This window comes from Phalacrocorax carbo, chromosome 9 (genome assembly GCF_963921805.1).
Source record: "Phalacrocorax carbo chromosome 9, bPhaCar2.1, whole genome shotgun sequence".
NCBI classification, from domain to species: Eukaryota; Metazoa; Chordata; class Aves; order Suliformes; family Phalacrocoracidae; genus Phalacrocorax; species Phalacrocorax carbo.
This window is the reverse complement of record NC_087521.1, coordinates 32,891,348-32,916,016: the sequence shown is the minus strand read 5'-3', so window position 1 is coordinate 32,916,016 and position 24,669 is coordinate 32,891,348. Positions and strand designations below refer to the sequence as shown.

The following is a 24,669-nucleotide window of genomic DNA, read 5'->3' as shown; positions in this document are numbered from 1 at the left end:
AACAGCTTGGCATAAGATCACAGCATAAAAACCAAAATGACCTGTGTTAGAAGACTGAACATTCTGTCCGCAGTTTTGAGTAACAGATATCTATAGAACTGTAAGCAAGTGTAAAAACAAGGCTCGTCTAATGGTTTCAGCCCTAAGCACAACAGGAAGTACAACCACAATCACATGGTAAGGCATTTCCATGGCAACTGATAACCTTTTCCATTAAACTGGAGTTAATTTCAGGCTATAATCTGCCAAAGGACAGGGAATGCACAAGGACGAAGCAAGATAGCTAACACCATATGTAGAAAAAGGAAATGGCTGAACTGTGGGCGTGATGGGAGTGGAAAGGAGCAAGAGCAGGACTCGGCATAAGAAAACCCTGTCTCAGCGTGTCATGTCACAGGCAGGAAATGCTCCCTGCACTCCATTGCCACTGGATGTCACTACGTGGGTTTCCCTGCAATCGACTGTGTAAATAACGCACGTGCAAGAAGTCTGCATCGCTTCGCTTTCCCTGGTCCCTAAACGGTGTCATGGGTCTCTCCTAGCTTAGGAGCAAAAAGTATTAATTAACTGGCTTACGAGATACGCTGCCTCCATGGTTGCCAGGGCCCTGACCAGCCCCCCCAGGCCTTCCCTCCGCCCTGTCCATGGCCCAGAATCCCCCTGCAGCTCAAACCAGGGCTGTCAGTCCCCGTCAGAGCGACACTTCAGGTTGTCAGTTTCCAGCTTCCCCCAGCCTTGCCTGGCCTGGCCATGGGCTCCGTTGAGCCAGGCCCACCAGTGGGCCACTATCCCAGCCTGGCCTCGGCCTGGCCTTGTCCCCACAGCCCTGAGCTGCAGGTTGACTTCCTGGCCTGAACTCATCCTGCCTCATCACCGTGAACCTGCTTGATGATCTGCAGGCATGAGTGAACCTGCCAAGGGTCTCCAGGCCTGCCCCACTACCTGGGTGGAGGTGGTGGGACAGGCCTTTGTCTTAGCACACTCAGCTCCTGACTTCCAGGCCCTGAGGGAGCGGCTGGCCCTCGCTGTACCCTGGCACAAGTGTCCAGAGTGCCATGATGCCTAGGTTCTGCTGTAAGTCCTTCCCAGGAAACTGCACCCCAACCCCCCACAATCCTCTGCACCCTAATAGATCCTGTTGTTGCGGTACCTGAAAGCTACAGATTAAGTGGCCGTGGGGCAGTCCCAAAGGAAGGTTGAACTGGACCACCAGAAGCCCTCCTGTCAATTTAAGAGCCGTGGAGAAGTGTCACTGCTTGATAGCTGGACCTGTTGGTTTCCCACAACTGCAAACTACAGTGATGACGCCTTACAGCCACTTCTCCACATCCCTCTTGAGGAAAAAGCAGCATTGAATAGGTCTACCACTCCAGCTGGCCCAAGGTCACGGGGAATGTGAGAGAAGAGCTTCCCTAACCAGCAATTTGTTTTAATTAACTAGCGTTCCTTCCTGGGAAAGGTTGAGGGGTTCAGCTGTTTGGAAGGCAGGGGGCAAGATGATCTCCTGGGGCATGTTCTCATTGCCAGAGAAGAGGTGGTCAAGGCGATTCTCCTCCAGGCAGCAGCGCAGGTATCTCATGGTATCCTGCAGCCGCAGCAGGAAATCCCTCCTGCGCCAGCCTGACAGGGGTATGGTGGTCAGGAGGGGCATCACAGCTGTCATCAAGGTGTCGGTGGAAAAGCCTGCGCCCACCGTGATATCGACTTACCCAAGTGAACCGAGTTGATTGTTAATAAAGTAATTTCCCCAAATCGAGTCACCCGGCCTTGTCCTGCCGGGTGGGTCTGCGCTTTCTGGCTGTCAGGGCTCTGGCTGCCTGGGGAGCTGTGAGTTGCTGCTCCGGGGTGGGGCCGAGGGGCGGGGCTGGCCGGCGGGCGTGCCCGTGATGCGCTCTGGCGCCTGTGACAGCAGAGGGGACGAGTCACAATGGGGGCGGTTATCAGGGGCGCCAGCAGGACGCCCTGCCCCAGTACAGCCTGGGCCAGCGGTGAGTGCGCACGCAGGCAGAGGCTGGGCTGGACGAGGGCCGGGGCAGAAGCGCGCGCCCCCGGTGGGGTGGGTTCTCACCCTGCATCGAGGGCACAGCCGCTCGTGGGAGCGCCTTGGGCAGGGCACGGTGATGCCGCTGCCGCGGGTGGGCGCAGGCCTTGCTGCCTCCCAGCTGCCTTGCCCCCTCTCCTCCCTGCCCCCAGCTCCCCCCGCCACCACCTCCCTCCCTTCCAGCCACACTCAACCCCTTCTCTCCCTCCTCCCGCAGGCCATGGCTGCCACAGAATTCCTCATCCGGGTTCTGCTAGGGACCATTTGGTACCCGCAGAAGGTCGGTGATGAGCTGGATGAGGCCACGCGTGAGCGCATGCAGCAACGTGCGCAGCTGCTGAGCTTGGAGATGTCTCGGCTGCTGCAGGAGCTGAAGCAGAGCAGCCAGAGGCAAAGGAGCCAGGTTCAGACGAGCCAAGAGCCAAGCGTCATGACCTGGGGAGCTCTGCTCTTTGCTGCCTTGCAGCAGCGACAGTTCTGGGCCATTGCTGGAGTCCTGGTCCTGCTCTTTGGGCTCTGGTGGTGGCTCAGCAGAAGGAGCCATGAGACCGACACATGCAGCAAGAAAGGCAGTTGCAGAAAGAAGGGGCACAGGCAGGAGCAAGAAGGAAAACCCAGTGTTGCTCTGGATATGGGCAGAATTTTGGCGGAGCGCCTTCTGGACGTGCCAGAATCATTTGTCATGGTGGAGGAGCTGGTGGATGAACTTCTGCGTACCTGCCGAAGACTCTGCAGGAATAGTTTCATGCCGCGACTGATGCCAGCCATTGGGGAGGGCAGTTTCTGCCAAGGCTGGAGTCCCCGTGAGGATGACGCCGTCTACCGCCTGCTCGTGCCCCTGCAGGCCCCCCGCGGGCACGCCTTCCACCTCGAGCTGGGCACTGATGAGGAGATGCCGGCAAGGAACTCCCGCCTCCGCGTGGAGCTGGTGTGTACCTGCATGAGGGAGCGGCTGGTGAAGGACATGCTGTGCTTCCTCCACCACCCCAAGGAGGAGCTGAGGAGAAATCAGGGTCCCAGCCTGCTAGGCACCCTCTGCACCGGCCCCTACCTAGACGTGGAGAAAACCACACGCTGGTTCCAGATATTGGTACGTGCAGCCTGGCGGGTTTTGCCTCGGTCGCGACACAGCCGCCTCACAGTGCTGCCCTCCAGGCGCTCCTGCAAGCTCCGGGTTGTGGATGCTTCTGATAGTCTCCTCCTGATTGAGATGCTGTTTGGGGTGCAGCAAGGTGACTCGGACACCTTCCTGAGCATCGAGTAGGCAGAGGCCAGGCTTACCATCAGCGGGACGTGGCCAGAGAGCTGTGCTATGGCAGAGGTGCCAACATGCCAATAAATCACTTGTTGAACACACAAGCGCTGCGTCCCTGAGGTTCTATGCATCACTTTGCTGGGGAATGCGGGCATGGGGTGCTGACAGCTCAGCTGCCACACAGTCGGCCAACATTTTGCAGAAGAGCGGGTGCAGTGCCCTCTGGTTTCAGTGATTCATTGGGCCTTGCCTTCCCAGGTGGTGCAGGCTAATCCTAGTAGGCAGCTTGGCATCACGCAGCTGCTCAATCCCTTGCCAACAGTGGGCAGGCTGAGTGCATCAGCAGGGTGAAAGGGGGAAGACTTGTGGGTTGAGAGAGGACAGTTTAGCAGCAAAAGCTACGTGGCCAGGTAAAGCAAAACAAAGAAGCCGTTCACTACTGCCCTGTTCTGCTGAGCAGACCTGCCTTTACAGGAAGCGTTCACCTCCCTGCGGCTTGGGTTACCAGGAAACTTGCTAGCCTTGTACAGCGGCCCTCAGATTATTGTCAAAGAGCCATAGAATAGCTCAAGTTGGAAGGGACCCATAAGGATCATTGTGTCCAACTCCCTGCTCCTTGCAGGGCTACCTAAAACTAAGTCATATGACTAAAGAGCATCATCCAGACGCCCCTTGAACTCTGGCAGGCTTGCTGCCGTGACCGCTTCCCCGGGGAGCCTGTTCCAGTGACCAGCCACCCTCTTAGTGAAGAACCTTTTCCTAATGTCCAATCTGAAATTCCCCTGACGCAGCGTCAGTCCATTTCCTCATGTCCTAGTGCTGGCCAGCTTGAACTCTAACGGAGCTTTGGCTGCACAGATTTTCCCCCTACAGTGGCAAGCCCCATCTCTGTCGTCTTCTCGTGTCGCCTCTCTTTCCTTGCTTCCAGTGTCCGTACACTTTCCTTCTCCACCTATGTTCTTGAAGAGGATCCCTGTTCAGCCAAGCCGGCCCTCTGCCCCACTTGCTTGACTTCTGACACCTTGGAATTGCCTGCTCCTGCGCTCTTAAGAGATGGCTCTTACAAAGTGGCCAGCATCCATGGACAGCCAATACCCGTGAAAGCAGATTCCCAGGGAACCTTACTAACTAGCTGCTTCAGCAGCCCCAAGTCACCTCTCCCCGCATCCAGGCTCCAAGTTCTGCTGGCAGCTTTCCTCTATCGCCAACGCCTGGGAACTCCGTTACTTCGTGGTCACTGTAACTAGTGACCAAGACAGCCACCAATCACCACATTGCCCACCACTCCCTCTTTCTTTACAAGCAACAAATCTAGGAGGGCACCTTTCCTGGTCGGCCCCCTTAGCACCTGCTAAGATAACCAAGAAGTTATCTTCAGTGTGCTTCAGGAATTTCCTGGACCTGTTTGCGTCCACTGTACGATATTCCCAGTTGACGCCTGGGAAGTTCAAACCACCCATAAGGAAGAGGGCAGTTGATCCAGAGATATCCCTTACTTCCTAGTCCAATAATTCATCGGTGGCATCGCCCTGGCTGGATGGTCAGTGGTAGGCTGCCACAAAAGCATCCGCTTTATTTGCTTTCCCCTTCACCCTTAGGCGGCGGCTCTCAACCATGCCGTCCCCAGCTGCAAGCCCTGTGCACAGTCCAGCCCCTCCTTTCCACCCAGTGCTACCCTGAGGCGCGGAAACAAACTCTACAACTCACGGAGAGTTATAAAGCAGGTAGGTTTATTGCAGCCCTGGGTGCAAGGGGCGTCGCTCCTCCTGACTTGCACACTGCAAGTCCTGATGGACAAAGCTTATATTGCTCAGTTATATACATACGCATTAGATTTCCTGGCACTAATTATAATACTTGCCTCTTAATTACGCATGCATTTTAAGTCCCTTCTTCCACATATGGTCGGTCATGAGTTGGCCCATCCAGTAATCTTGCCAGTGTATTGCAAGGGGTGTTGGTTTCAACGGGTGTTCTGACTCTTATCTAGATGGAGATGTCCTTAGCTCCTTTTGTCTTGGTTTTGAGTGGCACCTGCTGCTAGGTTGTTTGCATCCCCCCCAGGATGTTCCCCATCAGGCTTGGGAAGATTACATCCTTGGGTGCATTCTTGCCTGAGGCCCCTTACAGCAGTGGCAGTCTGAGGCTGTTGCCTGTTTGTCCCGGGTGCTTCTGAGGGGAACCTCAGGGATCACGGGGTGGTTTCCAGACAGGAGTTTGGTAGTTCTGCAGCGTCCTTATAACTTTGTTTAGGCGCTTCTTGTCCTGACGCCCCTCTGACTCCCCCAAAGCAACAAGTTTCCGTCATCGTGCAAGCTCTGCCTGTTACCTTACAGCCCAAGGCTACCTCGTTATCCTGGCTGAGTTTTGGCTCCGGGCCCCAACATTTGTTGCGCTACACTAGATTGCATTGGTGACGTTTAACTATGCATTCCCTGAATCAACCCCTCCGCCTCGCCTGCCCTGCCTCTCTCTCCTGAAGAGCCCGTAAGCGTCTGCCACGTCACGGCACACCAGTCACAGGACTCATCCCACCAGCTTTTGCGTACGCCGATGACGTTCTAGCTCTGGGACTGGGCCAAAGCTTCTAGCTCCTCTTCTTTATTCCTCCTGCTGTGCGCATTAGCGTAAAGATATTTCAGACGTGCTCCGCTGTACTCAGCACATCAGTCAGAGTGGTACGCGATGGTATCTTCCCCAACACCCTTTTTCTCTTAACCTAATTTATACTATTTTTTACCTTTCAGGTGGAGCTTGAGTGACTCTAGTCATACGCACCTTTATTATGATTGGTGTAAAATTCCCTTGCTTTGCCCAGTGAGGGGTGGTTGCATCTTAGAGGCAGGTAGTGAAAGGACTAAACCCCTGACAGTCCCTGACTCAGACCTAATTGTACGCATCCTTCTTGTCTTGTGGCTTCCTCCCTTGCAAAGATAGTGTTAGGTATTTGAAGAATGCCACTTGGTGCCTGATAGGATTAAAAGGACCTTGACTAAGCTCGTAAATTCATCGATAACATAGACTCGGGACATCAGTGCCGAGATAAGCATCAGCCTCTTGTGATAGTCCAAGGCCAAAGGACTGATGAGATAATTCAATGACTATATATAGGCAAAGGAAACCCAAAGTTCAACCATCGGACAGGTGAGGAAGACCATCGGAGACCACTGGAGGACCCCCGAAGACCACTAAAAAGACAACTATGCACGCGGATTGAACTTTTCCATACGTTAATGAATCCTCGGGAACCTTATGACTATGCATGACTTTATAGCATAATAATCTTTGGAAGTTTACCGAATCACTGGAGCACTCGTGGTGGAGCAATCCCCAGTGCTGCCCAGCGCTGTAATAAAGAATGCCTGCTTAATAGTGACTTTGTTGCTATTGAGTTTTATTTTGGGAACTTTCTGGATACGCCGCTTCCTCTTACGGGGAGGCTCGGACCTTGAAGGATAGTATCCGCAAACTTTTGTAGCAGTAGCTTTTGGGACGGAGGTGTGTTTTGGTATTATAATGATAAAAAGGACAGCATTTTGTCAAAACCATGACAGACTGTTGGCTCGGGGTAGCAAACGTGCAGTGTACCAGCTCCGTGGTCACGGAGCCTGGGCAAATGTGCAGTGTACCAGCTCCGTGGTCACGGAGCCTGGGCAAATGTGCAGTGTACCAGCTCCGTGGTCACGGAGCCTGGCCATGGTGTCTCCACACCGTTCCACCCTCCGGACAAATCCTCCTAGAGTCAGAACACCAAGTTCTCCTGGCATCGCTGACATCTAAGGTTACGAGCCTAGGGGACTTCCATGGAATGGATTGCTCACCTGTCAGCCGCACGCTACCCTGCAAGACTCTTCCATGCTGTACCTTTTCTAAAAACATAAGTTTAATTTCTAAGTCACCCCCACCGATTATTCCACACATCTTCCACTGGGTCAGGTTGCTCGGCGCCCTGTCCAACCTGACCTTGAATGTTTCCAGGGGTGGGGCATCTACCACCTCTCTGGGCAACCTGTTCCAGTGTTTCGCCACACTCATAGAATCTCCAATTGCTAATACCTGACGTGCTTTCCTGGTGGCACCGGTTCTAATGCAGGAGATGGCTCAACTTTGCCCGCTTGAAGTTCCTGGATGCTGTCCGTTACTCACGTGCTCTGAATTCTCCAATCCCACACGGTCACATCTGCATCCAAGCCCCTCTAACAAACACCTCTGTGAAAGCCTCCCGTTAGCTGGCGTCATAGATAAGTACCTGTAGCAAGACCAACTCCAGGGTCGTTTAGATCCAGAAAGAACAGGTGGATGGTGATGCCACAGAACGACGGCTGCTTTGCAAAATAGTAGTATGTGCGTGTTAAGTAGCGCTTGGTCAAATCACGTTGTGCCTGAATGCTAGAGAAAGGTATAAGAACCTCGTGTAAAACCACGTTTGGAGTGCCCCAGTTTGCATGGGACACCTCATGCGCATGAATAAAGAATTTCTCTTGTAATTCTGTACTTTGCACCCTAGCCTCTCTCCTGAGTCGGTGCGGGACAGTTGCGAAAGTTTCCTAACACTTCCCATGGTTGGAAGCGGTTGCGGGGACAGCCAGCACCGCCCAACTCTCCCAAGACCTGCTGCCTGCTGGCCAGGGCCTCCCGCGCGCAGCCCAAGGCCGTCAGGCGCACAGATGTTGTCCGAAAAGCGGATTCGCTGCCCGGTGTGCAACGAGTCGATAATCACACCCTCAGGAGAGACATTGCTAATTTACTTCAGGGTTGCGCAAGCCTGGCTGCTCGGTGGTTTTCCACAAATCAAGCATAACGTAGCCGGCTACCTCATTATATTTATACAATAGGTCCAGACATATTCTACCTATCCAATACCAACCCATTCTCATCTACAGAGGCATTTGCGAAGCAGTATCTCAGATGCTGTGGCAGGCTTTCATTTCCCAAAGCCCTTCTGCAGGATGAGGCCCATGGCAGGAGCACGGACAGGGCGGGCCATAGTTAAACAATCAGCGAAACCAGAGCCCACTGCATCAGCTCTTCTGCAAAATGCTCTCTAACTGCGCCAGCTGAGCAGGGAGCACCCCGTGCCCATGTTCCCCAACAAAGTGGTGCACAGACACTCGCAGAATCAGCGTTTATTCAAAGACACGATTTATTGGCACCTTGGCACAGAGTAAAGGTCCCGGAGGGGACAGTGTCTCTCAGAGAGGAAGGGCAGTCACCGTCCAGCAGGCAACGGGTGTCTCTGTCGCAAGCCTCCTTGCAACGGCCCCTTCAGCTGCATGGGGCCCCGCTCCCCAGGGCGTGCTTCTTCTGCGCAGGAAAGGTGCAGCAGCAATTCCCACTGCTGACGGAGCTGTGTGTTCTCCGTGTCCAGCGTGCTTGGTTCTGCAGGACCAGCTGCCCGGGGAGTGCCTCCATGCCTGGCCCTGTGCGTGAAGATGTGCACCTCTGCCATAGCACAGCTCTCTGGCCACGTCCCGCTGATGGTAAGCCTGGCCTCTGCCTACTCGATGCTCAGGAAGGTGTCCGAGTCACCTTGCTGCACCCCAAACAGCATCTCAATCAGGAGGAGACTATCAGAAGCATCCACAACCCGGAGCTTGCAGGAGCGCCTGGACGGCAGCACTGTGAGGCGGCTGTGTTGCGACCGAGGCAAAACCCGCCAGGCTGCACGTACCAATATCTGGAACCAGCGTGTGGTTTTCTCCACGTCTAGGTAGGGGCCGGTGCAGAGGGTGCCTAGCAGGCTGGGACCCTGATTTCTCCTCAGCTCCTCCTTGGGGTGGTGGAGGAAGCACAGCATGTCCTTCACCAGCCGCTCCCTCATGCAGGTACACACCAGCTCCACGCGGAGGCGGGAGTTCCTTGCCGGCATCTCCTCGTCAGTGCCCAGCTCGAGGTGGAAGGCGTGCCCGCGGGGGGCCTGCAGGGGCACGAGCAGGCGGTAGACGGCGTCATCCTCACGGGGACTCCAGCCTTGGCAGAAACTGCCCTCCCCAATGGCTGGCATCAGTCGCGGCATGAAACTATTCCTGCAGAGTCTTCGGCAGGTACGCAGAAGTTCATCCACCAGCTCCTCCACCATGACAAATGATTCTGGCACGTCCAGAAGGCGCTCCGCCAAAATTCTGCCCATATCCAGAGCAACACTGGGTTTTCCTTCTTGCTCCTGCCTGTGCCCCTTCTTTCTGCAACTGCCTTTCTTGCTGCATGTGTCGGTCTCATGGCTCCTTCTGCTGAGCCACCACCAGAGCCCAAAGAGCAGGACCAGGACTCCAGCAATGGCCCAGAACTGTCGCTGCTGCAAGGCAGCAAAGAGCAGAGCTCCCCAGGTCATGACGCTTGGCTCTTGGCTCGTCTGAACCTGGCTCCTTTGCCTCTGGCTGCTCTGCTTCAGAACTCCAAACATATCCTTTAATGGACTGGAGAATTTGTTCGTCTTAGACCCCATGAGGTACATCCCTCAGTGCAAGAGTCCTGTACTTCATGTATGTCCTTACTCTATCAGTGACCCTGAGAAAAGGCACTTTCCCGAGCACAGTTTATCTCAAGACATCCATTACTTGGAAAATGCAATGTTTTCTTTTAGGGAAAAGACAAAACATCTGAGTAATTTATTGGCTACTAGGGTCCCAAATGCTTGAGCTGTCTTGTGCTCCCTATTGTAGAAATATTCCATTTTCATGACAAAACCTGGTGAGGATGAGTGGAAGTACCTGATGTACCTTCACAACAAATCTCTGCAGTGAAGGTGCAGAGAAACAGGCAGGTTTCACTTTTCCTGGGACAGCCTGTCAGCGTCACTAGGTAAACAAATTTGATGGGAAGCAATTGATTTTTTGGCAGAGAAATGCTGTAATGAAGAAATACAATAATACAGGTGATGGCAAGCAATGGATTGGCTAGTAGCAGGGTGGTGACAAACTAGGGAAGCTTTATCAATATGTGAATGCTATTGCAACCATGAAACATTTGTCACAGGTGTGATGGGTCAGAAGCCTTTCTTCCTTCTACAGCAGGAGGTTCTTTCATGGGTTCATGCAACACCTACACACCTGTCATGACGCTGGGACACAACTGGGGCCCTTGTGACATGTCACGCTCCCAGATCAGTGGAGCAGTGCTGCCTAGGATGTAGTGGGAGTGAGGCCTCAGCTTCACTCTGCAAAAGCATCTGCATTCCACTGCATGAGAGTATGAAGCAGGAGCCAACAGTGTGGATTTTATGCTTAAATTTGGCAAGCTCGCACTTTTTGGGATGTGTATTTGAGAGAAAGGGAGAGGCAGGAAAGGACAGGCAGCCCCTGAAAAGGTCATAACAGCTTGAAACAGCAGTGTAAAAGTCTCAGCATTTGCCTTGCCCCCTTTCCAATTTTTGACCTCCTGGCATATTACTAATTCAATATGTGCACTAACAAACAGCTCAGCACAGGTTATTGAAACAGTGTTCATGCCTCAGCAGAGTTCTCTTCTTTCCTACTATTCTCTCATGCTTTACAGCACACTCAGATTTAAAGCCTATTTGACCCTAGAAAAAAGACCAGGAAAGTGAACTTTGTTTCCGACCCACAACTGGCAGCAGAGTGAGCATTTTAACAGATGGCTCAAAAAGGAAAAAAAAAAAAGAGGGAATAATATGAAATGCCACTGGTATTTCACAAGCCAAAATAATGCACGAAGAGCTGTGTAGTGGTGAGGTCTGTTGCTGCTTACCATCCATGACAATGAAGGGCTGGAGTTTTAATCCTTGAATGTGTTATCCATTCAGGTCCTAACAACCAGACATAATAAGCATGACACACACACAAACACACATACACGGAAAGCATTAGACCTACCTATTGTGGAGATGACTGTGCCTGCAAAGAAGAAGGAGTTACTGAAATCCCAGTTGCTGTCTTCAATCTGTGATTGATTTCCAACAGGGTATACTCCATTCTGAATGGCTTCAGTCAGGTTCTGGGAGGGAAAACAAAGTTTGATATCAACATGGCTGCTTTTCTCAAGTGCTTGTGCAAGAATAATACAGATTTAGCCAACTACTGCTCCTTTCTTGTGAATACCACTCACCTGTCCTCAGCAATACTCTGACACTATTCACACCTTTACCTCCCAGGTTGGGTAGCAGCCAGCTGGTGTTTTTGAGTGCTAGTCTTTTGCCCTGTTTATGCTTATGTTATGTTTATGTTTATGCTGCTCTAGTGGGTGTTTGCAGAACTTGTTTCTTTTAGCATGATCAAGGACCTCGATTCTTTTAGGCTAAGTACTTTGGAAAAAATGATCCTATAGATGACTAGGATGTGGCAGAGCAAGACAACCCACTGGCTTAAGTGATGGAGTAGCTGGTTGCTGGTTTTGAGTTTGCCCTTTAGACAGCAGTGGTGGATCCACGTGTATGCAGGTGCACAGAGCAGTTACTCTGATCCCTCCCAGAAGGGCATTAGTGAGTTATAGCAGGGTACACATTATATACACAGAGAATTTATTTTTAAGGCTGTATTCTGATTAGTGTCACAGATTTAAATTCAGAGAAAGTACATTGATTTGCAAAGCATTACTTTTGGTGTGACCACAATCAGAATACAGCCTGACATATACACTCTTCTCCAAACTGCACGCATGAATATACATGCACATATTTACAGTGTAGTCTTTGAGATAAGGTTAGCTGAACATCAGATAGTTTGGGTTGATCTGAGACTGCCTGCCACAGGGGGTTTGGCTAAATGTTTCTCCCAAGCCCCTCCAGCCCTATCATCTATCATGTTATGCATTTTCAGACTCTTCCCTTCAAACTCTTGCCAGAGGCAAGACACAAGCTGGAATATACTGCACCGGAAAAGTCTTCCCTGTCACCCTTCCTCCCTCACTGCCTTTTTTGCTGGTGTCCCAGAAAATCAAGGCTAACAGAAATTATTCCACAGCCCTTGCACAAAGATTTCATTGCCTTGAAAAGTTCCTTTTTTTCCTCCTACCCTACCTGCAAAAAAAAATCCAAGGTGAAAAAGATGCATGTATATGTGAACTGGGGCCTGGATCGCTGGTTGTGTTCTTAGAAATACCAGTTCTTCCCCTCCTTTCCTCATGCTGTGAACTGGTCCATTAAGAGCTCCATTAGTTTCCCATGTGGAAATGCTTACAGCAAGGCTATTTGCACTCCCCATTTTCTTCTGCATTGTAACAGATACAGCTAGGAAATACCAAAGATGAAGAGACAACCTTACTCATCCTTATCTTCCTGTGCTGTGACCAGAAACACCTTTCCTTTGGCAAGGCTACCTGCTTCACTTCTGCAGCATCTTCAAAAAACAAACCCTCACTATGCCACCCTCCTTGCAGCGATTTGGGCTTCTTTTTTTTCACCCAACAAATTATTTCAGACCTTGCCATATTGTTCCTTTGTGCTGTGACACTGTTGTAAGTGGCAACCACACCCATTCATTTCAGACAGCTTCTTTTTTTCTGCCATGCCACCCATTATAGGTGAGCACGGCTCCACCAAAAACCAAATCAACAGCAGGCAAGACCCCAAAGAATCAGGACATTGTGACATGGGAACTAATGAGGGCTAACCAACAAGGCTTTGTCAAGCTACACAAGCTGTGTTTCCCATTAGTGTGACCTGCCTGCTTAGACCAGAGACTGGGCTTGGGGTTTGTTAAAATCATCCAAATGACATCAGTACTAACGCAGTGAAAGTTACCTGTGTAGCAAGGCTGAGCAGGAAGTAACATCTGATGGGGAAACAGTAGGGAGAAAGGGCTTCTGCAGGTCTGGCACTTACCTTCATAAACTGCTCCATCTCTGCCACTGTGAGGTGGGTAAAGCTCTGCAGAAAAGTCTCCTTCATCTGGGCAGCTGCTATTTTCTCCTGCTTCTCAGCAGTCCTCTCCAGTGCCTGGAACACAGCTGCACCCACCAGCAGGTAGACAAAGTAGCAGGTCACCAGCAAACCCGTCTGCAGTTTACCACTGAACATGGCCTTCAGTGGGACACAGCAAGGGACAGGGAGTGAAAGGTGGCGATTGGTAAATCCCTCACGTTCCTGGGAAGCCTCCACCAAGCAGGAAGAGCTCTCCCAGCTCCAGTTTCCACTGGGATCCTGTGCAGACAGGAACAGTGAGTTGTCAAATACATTCATGGGGAAGTTGGTAAAAAGCCCCCAAACAAACCAAACCCCCCAGAAAAAAACTTTCCACTCTCTGGGCTGCATACTGCTTAGCGATTTCCTCTTGTCTGTGAAACTCTGCCTTGCTGAGTTCTCAGGAACAGTGGGTCAGGAAGTGAGGGGCTGGCAGGTGGCCATCTGCCCAAGAGGCCTTGGGGACAAGTGAGGATAGCTTGCAAAGGGCCCACAGGGGAGCTTGCTTGGAAATCCATTATTTTCCCTCCTGCCTCTTGCAAACTCCAAGAACTGGGCTTGAGGGCAAGCCCCGATCACCCCAGAAACCCCTTCTTGCCCCTGTCTTCAGGAGCAGCTTCAAGGAAATGCAGCTGGGCTGCACTCCTTGGCTTCACTTGTCTGCTTGCAGCACAGAGCAGAGTCATGCAGCCCTGCATGGCTGCAACAGCTCACAGCAAAACCTTGGTCGTAGATGCAAATGGCTGTGGGTTGCATATGTGCCAGGCCTGGACAAATTTTTCTGCCAACATTTCCTATGCAGTGTATCCAAGAGAGGATTACAGTGTCACTGCTGCACAGTTAAATGGATAAAAAAAATTGTTATGGCATTAGAATAATAAAATCATAGAATTGTTTAGATTTAGAATCAACCCATTAACCATTAACTTCTGATACCTTTAATATTCTTATCAATGATCTGGATGAGGGGATTAAGTGTACTCTCAGTAAGTTTGCAGATGACACCAAGTTGGGAGGGAGTGTCAATCTGCTTGAGGGTAGGAAGGCTCTACAGAGGCATCGGGACAGGCTGGATCGATGGGCCAAGGTCAACTGTACGAGGTTTAGCAAGGCTCAGTGCTGGGTCCTGCACCTGGGTCACAACAAACCCATGCAGCGCTACAGGCTTGGGGAAGAGTGGCTGGAAAGCTGCCCAGCGGAAAAGGACCTGGGGGCGCTGGTCGACAGCCGGCTGAACATGAGCCAGCAGTGTGCCCGGGTGGCCAAGAAGGCCAACAGCATCCTGGCTTGTATCAGCAGTAGTGTGGCCAGCAGGACTAGGGCAATGATCATCCCCCTGTACACAGCACTGGTGAGGCCGCACCTCAAATACTGTGCTCAGATTTGGGACCCTCACTGCAAGGAAGACATTGAGGTGCTGGAGCGTGTCCAAAGAAGAGGATTGAAGCTGGTGAAGGGTCTGGAGAACAAGTCTTATGAGAGGCAGATAAGGGAACTGGGGTTGTTTAGCCTGGAGCAGAGGAGGCTGAGGGGAGACCTTATCGCTCTCTACAGCTACCTGAAGGGAGGCTGTAGTGAGGTGGGTGTTCGTCTCTTCTCCCAAGTAACTAGTGACAGGATGAGAGGAAATGGTCTCAAGCTGCATCAGGGGAGAGTTAAATTGGATATTAGGAAAAATGTCTTTACTGAAAGAGTGGCTAAGCGTTGGAACAGGCTGCCCAGAGAGGTGGTTGCGTCACCATCTCTGGAGGTGTTCAAAAAATGTACAGATCCGTGGCACTTTGGGACATGGTTTAGGAGGCCTGGCGGTGTTGGGTTGATGGTTGGACTTGATCTTAAGGGTCTCTTCCAACCTTAATGATTCTATGATTCTATGTTACCTGCAGTAATGTAGCCTCTGTGGATTTGAGAAGGATGGTTCCCATGGCTTGGAACTCAAGTAAGTGTCCGAGCTTGTTCCCATCATCTTCAATGAAAATTTGGCTGCCATTGAGAAGCATTTGTAGGGAGGGAGAGCAAAGTCCTTGAATGAAGATATTGACTTTGGAACAGATATCAGGCAGATCTGAGCTTGGCTGTACGATGGACATTCTTAACTCAGATTAACTTGCTTGACTTCAGAATTTAAACCTAAACCTGATTTTCCAGCATTTTCATTTGCGTTGTGCACAATTTCTTTGTTATTTATGCAGATGTCCTACTTTAGTCATGAGAAAACACTGACGGAAATCAGCCTTTGAAGAAGCATTTTAAAAGTGCTACCTATTCTGCTCTTCAAGCCTCTGTGTTTTTATTGAGTTGGAAAATACAAGAAAAGGCAGAGACTCTGGGATTAGCTTTGCAGAACTGGTGTAAACAAGAAGCGGCAGATGGCTTCACTCTGTCAAGTGCTGGTTGTCCTTTCACACATAAATCTGTTTGACCTCAGAGGAAAACAGGAAAAGTATGAATGAAGGTAAGTAGCTTTGCAAACCCTTAAAAGTTTAAAGATTTTGTTTAGAGTTACTGGAAAAGGGTTTGTAGAAACAGGATGTGTCATGTTTCCTTTCACTTCCTTTGAAGCTACAGGGTGTCAGAGGTGTGTTTCTTCCTCAGATTTAAACTATTCCTATATAAATAATGGCATCTATGGCTTCACCCTTTTGTGTCGCTCAGACTCCGAGCCCTGTGAGGAGAATTCCCTTTATATGTACAATGCAACATCTCCTTGTCTGCACAGCAGACATGAAGATAACACAGGCAGAATCTTTCCTCAATACGTCTGAGGGGAAAATGGGTGGAAAAACATGAGACTCATGGAAGATGGTGAGAATTTTGATAATGACTTCAGTTTATGTTGTTTGATCAGGGTGGGTAAGGTCGTAGGAAACTTCCTCTTTCTCATCCTGTCTCCTCTGAAGTGCTCTAGGTGTGCCTGTTCAAGCAGGAGGGTTGGACAAGATGATCTCCAGAGGTCCCTTCCAACCCCTACAATTCTGTGATTCTGTGATTCTGTATATACACTAAACTGGGTTTCCCTCTAGCCCCATGTCCAAGATTTCAGGCTCGCTATTTGTGCATGCATCTCCAGAATCCCTTAATTGCAAAGAAGGATTCAGAAGATTGGTGACCTTTGTTTTCCTCTAGCTCTGAAACAGGGAATGCACATAGTCTTTTCTCAGTCTGTTTCTTCATACCTGCCTGCAAATATTTAATAACCACTACAAATTGTTCTGACATGAGAGGAGTGTCCCATCACACAGCATCTTGTTCATACCTGGGTTGACACCTGCCAAGGGAAAGAGGGAGAGAAAGCACAGTTCACTACTGGATCTTCACAAATAAAGCTGGTTTGGGGAAGAAAGCAAGAGGGAACCCATATTCACTCAGTGGAGTGCTCCACGTGCAACCATTCCTCATGACAATACAAATAATTTCTGTTAGCCGTGACTGGGCTCCTCTCCTTATTTTGCTAGCTGCAAAACACAGTCTTGGTGGAGGCTGCTGGAGGTGTGCCACCTGTTGTAGCTACTGAGTAAGAGTCACTAGGAGAAGGGGGATCTGGGCTGAGCCAAAGCACTGTCACTGAATCCTTCCCACACCAGGAGTCTGGACACAGGGCTAGCCCTGCACCACTCACCCCAGTCGTGAAAACTGAGAACTACCTAAGTGCCTCCAGTCATCTGGGACCTCCCCTGTTAACCAGGACTTCTGGTAAATGATGGAGAGTGGCTTGGCGAGCTCCTCCGCCAGCTCCCTCAGTAGTCTTGGGTGGATCCCATCCGGCCCCATAGGCTTGTGAGTGTCCAGGTGGCTCAGCAGGTCGTAAACTGCTTCCTCCTGGATTATGGGGGGGTTATTCCGCACCTCATGCCTGCCTACCAGCTCAGGGGGCTGAATACCATGGGGATATCTGGTGTGACTATTAAGGACTGAGGCAAAGAAGGCATTAAGTACCTCAGCATTTTCCTTATCCTTGGTGGCAATGTTCCTCCCCCACATTTAATAGAGGATGGAGGTTCTCTTTGGTTCTCTCTTTGTTGTTAACATATTTGTAAAAACATTTTTTGTTATCTCTTACAACAGTGGCTAGACTGAGTTCTGGCTGGGCTTTTGCCTTTCTAATTTTCTCTCTGCATGACCTAACAAGATCCCTGTACTCTTCTCGAGTTGCCTGCCCCTTCTTCCAAAAGTGGTAAGCTCTCCCTATTTTCCTGAGTGCCAGCAAAAGCTCTCTGTTCAGCCAGGCTGGTTGTCTTCCCCGCCAGTTCGTCTTGCAGCACATGGGGACAGCCTGCTCCTGCGCCCGCAAGACTCCCTTCTTGAAGAATGCCCAGCCTTCCTGGACTCCCTTCAGGACTTCCTCCCACGGGGCTCTCTCAACCAGTGCCCTAAACAGGCCAAAGTCTGCCCTCCTGAAGTCCAAGGCAGCGGTACTTTAGTACTCAAAGCAGGGCTAACACCAAAGTTAGGACATGTCGTTCAGGGTATTGTCCAGCTTTTTAACTTTGCCAAAGAAGGACGTTCCCTACCCGCTCTGGCTACCTCTTCCAGGGCTTACCTGCTTTCATGGCATACCTCACTTGGGGCAATGTGTGACCATTGCCTTACGTTCTTTCACTGTGCATCCCCGAGGCAAGACAGGCTCTGGATAGTGGAAGACAGCACTTAGATCTCCCTCAGCCTTCCTTCCTGGAGAGATGTGGTGCTGGATGAACCTGCTAGGTAAGAGTTTTCATTGGCTTAAAAGCTCAAAGGTACACAAGAGGGAAACAAAGCTCCAAGAAACAAGGAACGGATTAATGAGGAGCGGTCATCACACTGTCATTAACTGTAGCTCAGAGCTTGTTCTTTGAAGCTGGAGGGTTGCAAAGCTCCAAACAAGAATATCACGGATCTATTCAAATGGCAAAATTCACATAGGAGATCTTACTCAAATAACATGCTCCTCTTCTTGCCAATGTGCTTTACGGCTTTGAACCAGCAAAGATGTATGGTAACGGCAGTGTTATTATGGCCATTTTGCAGAAAAACAAACTTTTGAGGGGGAAAAGTCAGGCCAGAGAGTGAAAACCACTGTTGTGAAAGACACAGAGGTAGCACCTCATCTCGATTTTAACTTCATTTTCCAAAGATCTGTCATTAGGCGAGGAGGCTTCTGGTAGCTTTGCGCTCCATCTGGTCATAGAACAACAGGTCGTGTTCCGCACCATGTGAATGAAAACAAGAAGCCTGGGCTTCTTTAGCACTCAGATATAGTCAGTTCTCATAAACGTGGCGTGGACTGCACAAGTGCATGCCCTGAATTGGAGACCTCTCAAAAGCTTTCTCTAACCCTGCTGCACGTGTTAAGTTTCCCTTGTCAAGGTGGCGGGAACCCGAGCTTGCAGGTCACGAGAGGGTGTGGTGAATGAGTGTCGAGCTCGTACAGGAGCCAGAGCCCTGCTCGGCAGTCGTGACGCTTGTCCCCTGTGCAAACGGCTCCGCACTCGGACAGCGTGATACCCACGTCACTGAGGAGGCCCCAGGGCAATGCTGTGGGGCTCCCAGGGCTTGGTTTGCATATGGCTGCAAAGGCAGCCGCTTCGGGCTCCTTGTGGCCCACAGGCAGTGTGCACAGCTGTGGAGGGTGACAAATGATCCTGACGGGCCCAAGGCAGGAGCACAGAGAGGCTGGTGATCCTCAGCTACAGAATCAGTGAAACCAGAGCCCGCTGCATCAGCTCTTCTGCAAAATGGTCCCTGACTCTGTGGCAGCTGAGCCGTCAGCAGCCGATGCCCGTGTTCCCCGACAAAATGGTGCACAGATACTCGCAGATTCAGCATTTGTTCAAAGACGTCATTTATGGGCACTTTTGCACACAGTAAAAGTCCCAAAGGAAGGGACTCTCTCGAAGAGGGAAGGCGGTCGCTGTCGAGGTGGTACCGGAGACTCTGTCGCAAGCCTCCTTGCAACAGCCCCTTCAGCTGCATGGGGTCCCACTCCCCAGAGTGTGCTTTTGCTGTGCAGGAAAGGTGCGGCAGCAATTCCCAATACAGCAGGAGGAAAGTCATCTTTGTCACTACTGCAGTTGTCACCGGCTGCTGCGCTGGGGAGACCGTTGAGAGGAGAAAGCTGCTGGTCTTGGCAGAGGGCTGCTGCACAGGGTTTGCCCTTTCCTTTCTGTGTCCCACATTCTCCCCTCTTTTTCCCCTGCAGTAGGAGGTCACTGTCTGCCGTTGGCTGTGAGCCCTGCAAACACAGCTCTGGAAGACCTCTTTCAGTTTCCATAGAAGAGCAGTCTCGTGAGCCGATCTTCCAGCTCATAGAAGTCATGCAGTGCCTCAGCATGGGCGGCTGGATCCTGTGCCAGATGCTGGAAGAGGTTGGGTGGCTCGGCCGCTTGTAAAGCTGGGGGCAAGACGATCTCCTGGGGCATGTTCTCATTGCCAAAGAAGAAGTGGTCAAGGCGTTTCTCCTCCAGGCAGCAGCGCAGGTATCGCATGATATCCTGCAGCCGCAGCAGGAAATCCCTCCTGCGCCAGCCTGACAGGGGTATGGTGGTCAGGAGGTGCATCACAGCTGTCTTCAAGGTGTAGGTGGAAAAGCCTGTGCCCACCATGGCACGAGCGCAGAGCTGCAGGCATTTGAGGTGGAAGCTGTCACGCGGGACCTGCCGGGCTATGTGCCTGAAGAACTTCATCTCAGCCACAGTGTAGCTCTCCAGCCACGTCGTGCTTGGGGTGAGGATATCCTCTGTACTCTGGCTGCTCAAGAAGATGTCCGAGTCGCCTTGCTGCACACCCAACGTGATCTCAATAAAGAGGGTCCTCCTGGAGGCATTAGTCAGCTGCAGCTTGCAGGAGCGACTGGAGGGCAGCACCTTCATATTGTAGCGACCGGACAGAGGCATCAGCATCCAGGCTGACCTCACAAATTGCTGGAACCAGTGGGCAGTTTTCTGCACATCTAGGTAGGAGCCTGTGCAGAGGGTGTCTAGGAGGCTGGGGTCCTGATTCCTCCTCAGCTCCTCCTCGGAGTGGTGGAGGAAGCACAGCAAGTTCTCCACAAGCTGCGCCCTCATGCAGGTGCACACCAGCTCCACGCGGATGCAGGAAACCTTCGCCGGCGGTTCCCCCACGGTGCTCAGCTCGAGCTGGAAGGCGTGCCCACGGGGGGCCTGCAGGGGCACGAGCAGGCAGTAGACAGCATCGTCCCCATGGGGACTCCAACCTTCAAAGGCGCTGCCCACCTTGATGGCTGGCTGCAGCACTGGAGAGAAACTAGTTGACCATTGACCTTGGAAGACATGGAGGAGGTCACCCGCCAGCTCCTCCACCACACGTCGCCAGTAGGCCAGGTTCTGCACTGGCCACTGGATGCGCTTTGCAAAAGTCCTACCCAGATCCCTCTCATCATCAGGACCTTCTCCATCACTTTCTTCCTCCTCCTGCTCCTCTTCCTGCTCCTCTTCTTCCTCCTGCTCCCTGTCACTGCTAGAGCTCTCCTCATTGCTTGAGCTCTCCTCATCACTGCTGCCGTCCTGTTCACGGCTCCTTTTCCTGAGCCACCACCAGAGCCCAGAGAGCAGGACCAGGACTCCAGCAATGGCCCAGAACTGCCACTGCTGCAAGGCAGCAAAGAGCAGGGCTCCCCAGGCCACGCTGCTCAGCTCCTGGCTATGCGGTTCCTGGCTGCTCTGCTCCAGCTCCTGCAGCAGCCGAGACATCTCCAAGCTCAGCAGCTCCGCACGTTGCTGCATGCGCTCACGCGTGGCCTCATCCAGCTCATCACCGACCTTCTGCGGGTACCAAATGGTCCCTAGCAGAACCCGGATGAGGAATTCTGTGGCAGCCATGGCCTGCGGGAGGAGGGAGAGAAGGGGTTGAGTGTGGCTGGAAGGGAGGGAGGTGGTGGCGGGGGGAGCTGGGGGCAGGGAGGAGAGGGGGCAAGGCAGCTGGGAGGCAGCAAGGCCTGCGCCCACCCGCGGCAGCGGCATCACCGTGCCCTGCCCAAGGCGCTCCCACGAGCGGCTGTGCCCTCGATGCAGGGTGAGAACCCACCCCACCGGGGGCGCGCGCTTCTGCCCCGGCCCTCGTCCAGCCCAGCCTCTGCCTGCGTGCGCACTCACCGCTGGCCCAGGCTGTACTGGGGCAGGGCGTCCTGCTGGCGCCCCTGATAACCGCCCCCATTGTGACTCGTCCCCTCTGCTGTCACAGGCGCCAGAGCGCATCACGGGCACGCCCGCCGGCCAGCCCCGCCCCTCGGCCCCACCCCGGAGCAGCAACTCACAGCTCCCCAGGCAGCCAGAGCCCTGACAGCCAGAAAGCGCAGACCCACCCGGCAGGACAAGGCCGGGTGACTCGATTTGGGGAAATTACTTTATTAACAATCAACTCGGTTCACTTGGGTAAGTCGATATCACGGTGGGCGCAGGCTTTTCCACCGACACCTTGATGACAGCTGTGATGCCCCTCCTGACCACCATACCCCTGTCAGGCTGGCGCAGGAGGGATTTCCTGCTGCGGCTGCAGGATACCATGAGATACCTGCGCTGCTGCCTGGAGGAGAATCGCCTTGACCACCTCTTCTCTGGCAATGAGAACATGCCCCAGGAGATCGTCTTGCCCCCTGCCTTCCAAACAGCTGAACCCCTCAACCTTTCCCAGGAAGGAATGCTAGTTAATTAAAACAAATTGCTGGTTAGGGAAGCTCTTCTCTCACATTCCCCGTGACCTTGGGCCAGCTGGAGTGGTAGACCTATTCAATGCTGCTTTTTCCTCAAGAGGGATGTGGAGAAGTGGCTGTAAGGCGTCATCACTGTAGTTTGCAGTTGTGGGAAACCAACAGGTCCAGCTATCAAGCAGTGACACTTCTCCACGGCTCTTAAATTGACAGGAGGGCTTCTGGTGGTCCAGTTCAACCTTCCTTTGGGACTGCCCCACGGCCACTTAATCTGTAGCTTTCAGGTACCGCAACAACAGGATCTATTAGGGTGCAGAGGATTGTGGGGGGTTGGGGTGCAGTTTCCTGGGAAGGACTTACAGCAGAACCTAGGCATCATGGCACTCTGGACACTTGTGCCAGGGTACAGCGAGGGCCAGCCGCTCCCTCAGGGCCTGGAAGTCAGGAGCTGAGTGTGCTAAGACAAAGGCCTGTCCCACCACCTCCACCCAGGTAGTGGGGCAGGCCTGGAGACCCTTGGCAGGTTCACTCATGCCTGCAGATCATCAAGCAGGTTCACGGTGATGAGGCAGGATGAGTTCAGGCCAGGAAGTCAACCTGCAGCTCAGGGCTGTGGGGACAAGGCCAGGCCGAGGCCAGGCTGGGATAGTGGCCCACTGGTGGGCCTGGCTCAACGGAGCCCATGGCCAGGCCAGGCAAGGCTGGGGGAAGCTGGAAACTGACAACCTGAAGTGTCGCTCTGACGGGGACTGACAGCCCTGGTTTGAGCTGCAGGGGGATTCTGGGCCATGGACAGGGCGGAGGGAAGGCCTGGGGGGGCTGGTCAGGGCCCTGGCAACCATGGAGGCAGCGTATCTCGTAAGCCAGTTAATTAATACTTTTTGCTCCTAAGCTAGGAGAGACCCATGACACCGTTTAGGGACCAGGGAAAGCGAAGCGATGCAGACTTCTTGCACGTGCGTTATTTACACAGTCGATTGCAGGGAAACCCACGTAGTGACATCCAGTGGCAATGGAGTGCAGGGAGCATTTCCTGCCTGTGACATGACACGCTGAGACAGGGTTTTCTTATGCCGAGTCCTGCTCTTGCTCCTTTCCACTCCCATCACGCCCACAGTTCAGCCATTTCCTTTTTCTACATATGGTGTTAGCTATCTTGCTTCGTCCTTGTGCATTCCCTGTCCTTTGGCAGATTATAGCCTGAAATTAACTCCAGTTTAATGGAAAAGGTTATCAGTTGCCATGGAAATGCCTTACCATGTGATTGTGGTTGTACTTCCTGTTGTGCTTAGGGCTGAAACCATTAGACGAGCCTTGTTTTTACACTTGCTTACAGTTCTATAGATATCTGTTACTCAAAACTGCGGACAGAATGTTCAGTCTTCTAACACAGGTCATTTTGGTTTTTATGCTGTGATCTTATGCCAAGCTGTTAAACACTTATGCTAAAGCTTTCTGCAACAGACATCCTCAGACTTCCTGGTTTGTTATTTAAGAACTGCAAAGCCAAATTCCTGCTGATAACTATTAACTGTCAAGGAAATAGGTTGATTTCCATGAACGAAGAGAATGCTGAAGCTGGTCGCTTGCCTTTGCTGGCTGGCTGATACTGAGATAAGAGCTCTAGGATGCAGGAGGTATGGGCCGCTGTGCCAGGCAGCCTAGCACGGAAAACTGCCCAATGCTGGGTGACTCTTGGCCTCAGTGTTAGCGACTGTAAACAGCACCTCCTTTTCCTCAGGGGTATACCTGCCACCACTAATAGCTCATCTGGGGATCTGTGCTGGCTCTTTCTTTGTTCATCGTATACATTAGGGATTCCAGTAATGCAGTTGATTGGTAATAAAGTAATTGGTAATAAAGTAATAAATTAATGAAGTAATTTCCCCTAATCGAGTCACTGTTTTGCCAGTGGTGGTAATTGCTGAGTGATCTCCCTGTCTTTATCGAAAAGCACTGCATTTTGTTGTCATTTTCTCCTCCTGCAGTCATGTGGAGCGGAAATGATTGAGCGGTTTGGTGAGACCTGGTGCCCAGCTGTGCTCAACCACTGACAGTATCCATGGCACATGTCACCGGATCTTAGGTTTGGTGAGGGTTTCAGGGGTCTTTTGTCTGCTTTGTAAGGGGAGCCATTGGGCTATCAAGCTATGGATGCTTGAAGCAGCTGTGAGTTGCTGCTCCAGGGTGGGGCCGAGGGGCGGGGCTGGCCGGCGGGCGTGCCCGTGATGCGCTCTGGCGCCTGTGACAGCAGAGGGGACGAGTCACAATGGGGGCGGTTATCAGGGGCGCCAGCAGGACGCCCTGCCCCAGTACAGCCTGGGCCAGCGGTGAGTGCGCACACAGGCAGAGGCTGGGCTGGACGAGGGCCGGGGCAGAAGCGCGCGCCCCCGGTGGGGTGGGTTCTCACCCTGCATCGAGGGCACAGCCGCTCGTGGGAGCGCCTTGGGCAGGGCACGGTGATGCCGCTGCCGCGGGTGGGCGCAGGCCTTGCTGCCTCCCAGCTGCCTTGCCCCCTCTCCTCCCTGCCCCCAGCTCCCCCCGCCACCACCTCCCTCCCTTCCAGCCACACTCAACCCCTTCTCTCCCTCCTCCCGCAGGCCATGGCTGCCACAGAATTCCTCATCCGGGTTCTGCTAGGGACCATTTGGTACCCGCAGAAGGTCGGTGATGAGCTGGATGAGGCCACGCGTGAGCGCATGCAGCAACGTGCGGAGCTGCTGAGCTTGGAGATGTCTCGGCTGCTGCAGGAGCTGGAGCAGAGCAGCCAGGAACCGCATAGCCAGGAGCTGAGCAGCGTGGCCTGGGGAGCCCTGCTCTTTGCTGCCTTGCAGCAGTGGCAGTTCTGGGCCATTGCTGGAGTCCTGGTCCTG

At 52.4% G+C, this 24,669-nt stretch overlaps 2 protein-coding genes and 1 long non-coding RNA gene across 3 annotated transcripts in view; 1 reads left to right on the top strand and 2 right to left on the bottom strand.

Annotated features, from left to right (window-relative positions):
• Positions 1–901: 901 nt before the first annotated feature.
• The window catches only part of LOC135314971 (inositol 1,4,5-trisphosphate receptor-interacting protein-like 1), a 25,397-nt gene continuing 1,629 nt past the window's right edge, over positions 902–24,669 (top strand). The window contains exons 1-2 of the mRNA XM_064460022.1: positions 902–1,027; positions 2,259–3,005. Coding sequence (XP_064316092.1) covers positions 902–1,027; positions 2,259–3,005 — 873 coding nt within the window. The remainder of the gene's footprint in view (positions 1,028–2,258; positions 3,006–24,669) is intronic.
• On the bottom strand, positions 9,428–13,554 carry LOC135315060 (uncharacterized). Its single transcript, XR_010374510.1, has 3 exons — positions 13,075–13,554; positions 11,129–11,249; positions 9,428–10,093 (listed from the first exon to the last, which is right to left on the bottom strand). It is a non-coding gene; the product is annotated as an uncharacterized LOC135315060 (long non-coding RNA).
• On the bottom strand, positions 18,727–21,178 carry LOC135315058 (inositol 1,4,5-trisphosphate receptor-interacting protein-like 1). Its single transcript, XM_064461020.1, has one exon. It carries the CDS (start codon positions 21,108–21,110, stop codon positions 19,392–19,394), a length of 1,719 nt encoding a protein of 572 aa, XP_064317090.1. The 5' UTR covers positions 21,111–21,178; the 3' UTR covers positions 18,727–19,391.